At 32.2% G+C, this 5,955-nt stretch overlaps 1 protein-coding gene across 1 annotated transcript; it reads left to right on the top strand.

Moving 5' to 3' along the window:
* The first annotated feature begins 518 nt into the window (after positions 1-518).
* Positions 519-2,775, top strand: LOC131876191 (UDP-glycosyltransferase 74E2-like). The gene is made up of 2 exons (XM_059221017.1): positions 519-522; positions 1,823-2,775. Exons 1-2 carry the CDS (start codon positions 519-521, stop codon positions 2,773-2,775), a joined length of 957 nt encoding a protein of 318 aa, XP_059077000.1.
* Positions 2,776-5,955: the final 3,180 nt, after the last annotated feature.

Here is a 5,955-nt window from a genome sequence, read left to right on the forward strand (position 1 = left end):
AAATACAATGCATCTGTGCCATTATGAAGCAGTAAATCCTGAGTTGGATTAAAAGATGGGATCATTGGATCAGCAGCCAGAAATTAAGCGGCCTCATGTAGTAGTATTCCCTTACCCATCCCAAGGTCATATGAATCCATTAATGGAGTTTGCCAAGAGGCTTGTCTGCAAAAACCTCCATGTGACCTTCATCACCACAGAGAGAATTAGAGAGCGAATGATAAAAGCTCAGGATGGGGTTGCTGCTCAGGTGACCACTGTTATAAGAATTGAAACAATTTCAGACGGGCGTTCTCCTGATTGTGAAGCCACGGAAGACATAGACATGATAGTTGATTTGTTGAGAAAGGTCGGAGGTCTTACATTTGAACAGTTGATAGAGAGACTCAATTCCGAAGGAAATAAAGTCTCTTCTGAATTGGGTTCCTGATATTGCAAACAAGTTTAACATTCCTTCAGCGTTTTTCTCCACGCAGTCATGTGCAGTTCATTCTATCTATTACCATTTTTACGCTGGAATGGGTAAGCTTATCTTCATTCAAATATTTACATATTATCTTAGGTTTTGATCTTTTAATATTTACTATTTATTTTTTGTTTGGATAGAAAACTCTTTGTAGTCCGTGCTAGCATACTCTTAATAAAATAATCTTTTATAATAAAAAAAATGTTATTTATCACAGTTCAATTGTTGGAATATAATTTGTAATTTTTAAACTTTGTTTTAGGTTAAACTGGTTCTTTAGTTTATTTTCTTTTCCCGTTTCTCAATTATTTAAGTATATAGAATTAATATGTATAATTTTATTTTTTTTAGGATAAAGGGTTTTAAGAATTCTTTTGAACCAATCCCTTTCATTTAGTATTAATGATTTAAAGTTCTTTAATAAATTAGTAATTTTTTTTAATTGATTCATTTAATGAAATGTTTAACTACAATTTCATAAAAACAAAATTTTAAATGCACACTATTTATTTTTAAATAAGTCTTGAATGATCTAATATTTTCTTCTAAATATTAATAAATTTAATTTTTAATATTCTTTTGATATTCTTAATCACTAACATATCTATCTATCTATTTATATGAATTTTTCTTTTATCATTTGTTATATCATGGTCATTGGTTTTTTTAATCCCTTTCAATTTCTTTTACAATTAGAGATTGTATTTATACATTCTCTATAACAATGATGATAATATAGAAAATATTATTAAATGATTCTTATCAAATTATATCAAATATTCATAAATGTATTTATGCATATGAAATTTTAAAAACATAATAATTTTCTAAATCATTACATCTGAAACTTTTATTTGAGAAAGAGAGAGCAATATATATATATATATATATATATATATATATATATATATATATATATATATATATATATATATATATATTTATTTTGATTTATTTTCTTTTATTCTTTTTTTGTTTTTAAGTGGTTTGTTTGTTTTGCTTGGCTTTCCTTTTTCTTTTCTTTGGGTGGTTATTCTTAGGGGTTTTTTGGTCACCCATCTCTTAGGTGGTCTTTTTTCTTTTCTTTTTTTCTTGTTCCTCGTACCCTCCCCTACCCCACTCCTCTTTATATTTCGATGAAAAAAATTACACACAATAGAATTCAGAAAAATACATTAGAATATATTACTTATGAAACTTTCATTTATTCTATTTTATATACTTGAAAACTAAAAAATATTTGAAGATTTGTAATTTTATTGAGTTTTCTTTATCTTCCTAAATGAAATTCACACCATTTTTCTCTTGAACAAAACATATCAAAATATATTAATATTGATTTTTAACTTTATCTAGTGAAAGAAAATGATGAAGCGGAGAATGGAAGAGGCGTTATAGCAATACCAGGGCTTCCACAACTATGTCAATCAGACTTGCCATCCTTTCTACAGCCATCAAATAAATATGAACCAGTGTTGCGAATGGTACTGAACCAATTCAGTACCATTTCTAAAGCCACATGGATACTCGGCAACTCCTTCAATGAACTCGAAATGGCAGAGATACAATCTATCGATTCCCTCATTCAAATACGAACAATAGGCCCTCTTGTTCCCTCTGCCTTCCTAGATGGAAACAATCCACAGGACCAAGACGTAGGCACACATCTTTGGAAAGCAGCAAGCTGTATAGATTGGCTCAATACAAAGAAAGCCTCAACTGTTGTATATGTCTCCTTTGGAAGTGTAGCTGTTCTTTCCAAAGAGCAGATCATAGAAATAGCCCTTGGGCTAAAGGCCAGTCAACATTCCTTTTTATGGGTGATTCGTCCTGAACATAGCAAAGAAGAAGAAAATGACATACATGATTTTCTACAGGGTTTTCGTGAGGAAACTATGGATCAAGTGCTAGTTGTGTCATGGTGTCCACAGATTGTAGTGCTTAATCATCCTTCTGTGGGTATGTTTCTTACACATTGTGGATGGAATTCTACCTTAGAGAGCCTCAGCTCTGGGTTACCTGTCTTAACTTTTTCTCAGTGGAGTGATCAAATGACTAATTCTAAGTATATTGAAGAGGTGTGGAGGACTAGGATAAGATTGAATAAAGAAAGACATGGGCTAGTTGGGAGGGATGAGGCCGAAAAATCTATTAAGACAATTATGGAAGGTGAACGTGGTGTGGACTTGAGGAAGAATGCTCTGCAATGGAAGACATTAGCAAAGAAAGCAATGGTGAAAGGTGGATCTTCTGATCGAAATATTGATTTGTTCGTACATGAGGTCATTGCTAAAATGACACTCGCTTGATAGTACTTATTGATAGGAACTAAACTTTCAATTTCTAAATAAGGCATTTGTAATGGTTTTTAATGTGGATAAATTAATATATTATGTGCTTGTGTTTGTTTACCACCAAGTACATAGAAAATCGATAAGGAACATGCATCTAGAACGAATGAGATGATTCATTATTTTATATCTAATTGGTCCTCGCATGAGATTATAGAACCATGGTCATATATCGTAACTATTCGTCCATGAATACTTCAAGGTGGTGAGAGTACCCCTACACAATTGAAAAAACTAGTTTTAAATTTCAGAAAACCACTTAGCCCTTCGTTTCAAAGAGGATTTGTGTAAATATAATGTAAATAGGAAAATTTATATTTGAGGTCACTATTTGATTAATACATATATAATCATTTGTTTAATTATTTTTAATATTTCACTGAGGTTTTTCAATAAACTTTTTGCAAGTTTGTGTAATTTGCATCTATCTATTCAAAATTCATACTTTTTACCATAGACAATCATTTGTATTCATTTCATATTTCTCCTTGATTTTATATTACAAATTGTAGCATCATCTTCATAAAACATTCTTGACATTCCTATCAAAGTTCATATATATATATTTATATATATGATAGAGTTTTATTATAAAATTATAGTAAATGTTTGAATCATCTACTAATTGCAAAGGCTTAAATTTAGGTTTTGTGAAGGGTCATATGTTAAACACCATTTATTTTGAAGGTTTCCCATTCAATGTGGATTTTCATGTCATTATTAAACATACATAATGTAAAAAAATATGCAACATATTAAAAGGTTGACCAAAGATCACAATATTCACCTATTTTAGTCTATTATGTTTCTATATAGCACAGATCCTTTTGCATTCTAGGTTGACCTAATATGTTTTCATATTTCATATACCATGTTAAATCCATCCATGTAATGTAGAGTATGATATCAATTGAAAATAAAAACAAGTGAATTCTGCAAATGAATTTATTCTTGTCTTGCAAGAAAGGTTATCATCAACTCAAGCTAGAAGGAAAGAACTTTTGCAAAAACAAGATGATGATAATGCTCTCAAGGAACAATGTCAGAAACTAAGTCAAGCAAACATTCTCATGCACAATGAAATTCAAGACCTGACTATGAGAATGTCTAAGGATATTGAGGACAAAAAGAAGAAATAAAAAAGTCTTGTTGTATCTCTGAAGAACAAATTTAAGGAATGTGACATATTGGCTCATGAGAATGATAAGTTGAAAACTAGTTTGGTGAAATCCTAGAATAATGAGCAAGAACTTGAAAGACAAGTAATATCTCTAAGAGATGATCTAACTACTGCAAGCGAGTACAAAGAAAAGTTTAGCATCAATACTGCACAATTGGATGACTTGTTGAAAGCACAAATGCATAGTGATGATTCTAGAGGACCTATATTTGTACAAGGTGAAGGATATGGTACTACAGATCATACAACCAGTGTGTAGAACTCATTAGAACAAAGGAAACAGGTAAGATAATCTAATGCTTATAAATTCAATGGTAGATGTTTTGTTTCCAATAAATTTGGGCATATGGCTAAACAATGTAGAAATAGAGAAAATCAAAACTACAATTCTGTTCTTGGTCAATGCACAAATTGCAAGAAGTATGGTCATAAGACAAAATATTACAGAATCAACACTAAATGTCATGCATGTGGAAAGTTTGGAAATTTTTCTAATCATTGTAGGTCAAGGAATGATACCTGATATGTCAAAGTAATTCAGAAGAACAATGTTACATATTATGTATGCAATAATATAGACCATATTGCTAAGTACAGTAGAAGCAAGACTCAACCAGTTAGCAATGATAAAGATAATGAGAAAGGAGAGAAGAAGGTAGATAAAATACAAAAAGATCACACCAAGAGATGGGTTAGAAAATATAAAGGACCAAATGAAGATGGATCTACACCAGTAACTCCACTGGTAGAATAGGGAATTCCTCCATCGATGGGAAATTCTACCAGTAACTGAGGCATAAGCCTTAGGGGTTAGAAAAATCATTAAAAAATATTTCATATCACCCCAGAGGATATCTAAGGAGATCTAGAGAGTTGTGCTCATCATTGATGAAGGTTCACCTAGCGCAAGACTGTGAAACCAACATTCGGTAGGGTTGTTCACGAAGCAGTTATGATAGTGAAAGTTTATGGTTTTATTTGCTGATAAAAAGGGTAAGTGGATTCATTTTCACTCATCGAGCATTCAAGCATTCAGAGCGAAGAAAAGGTGACTTTCAAGCAAATTTAGAGTGTGCAAAAGCATTGTGAAAGGATATGAAGCAGTTATCTAAGAAGCACTGAATCTTTCATCGGCGTTCACTTTCAGGTATTCTTTGAAATGGTATCTAGATCTTCAGCTCCTACTTTCATTGCAAATCCAACCATTTTTGAAGTTAAGGATAGGATGAGGCCCATATTCAAGGAGGTTCCCCTGATTGCTAAGAAAGAAGACTTTGCGGGACCATTTTCTAGCATTCCTGTCAACGTGATGCATGTTGAAGATGTAAGGGCATACATTAACTACAACATGGAGGATCTAGGCATAGAAGAGATCAAAAGAATGTATCAATCCATGATACTGGGTAGCTCTAGAACCATCAAGACAAAATACAAGATAATTTAGGATCTAGGGTTAACCGGTGTTCTTTACATACCAAAATTCAAGGATGAGATCATCAGATACGTTCTGAGCAGGGTTCACAATGAGTTTTTTTGGATGGATTAGCCTTACATGATCACCAAGGAGGCTATTCAAGCTGTCACTGGCTTACCCAAGGTCAGACAAGAAGTGAACAAGAAAACTTCCAACTCAAAGGTTGAGAAACTCACTGGTGCAACTCATGATCATAGATCAATGAGGATCAACACAATCACTGACATTGATGAGAAATTTGTAAGCATGATAATAGGCTATAAGGTAACTCAATCTAGCCAATTGAATTCTATTGCTAGTTCACACATTCATGTTGCATATCAGATGCTAAGGAATGATGCAAAATATGATTTATGTGAATGGTTAAGGAGTCGATGTTAAATCTTGAAAAGATCAAGGAAGTTTAGAAATGAACTTTTAAATATGGAAATCTCATTGTATGTCTGATGCTTGACTTCGTGAATGAGTTTCCTGGTCTTGGAAA

This window comes from Cryptomeria japonica, chromosome 5 (assembly GCF_030272615.1).
Source record: "Cryptomeria japonica chromosome 5, Sugi_1.0, whole genome shotgun sequence".
NCBI lineage: Eukaryota > Viridiplantae > Streptophyta > Pinopsida > Cupressales > Cupressaceae > Cryptomeria > Cryptomeria japonica.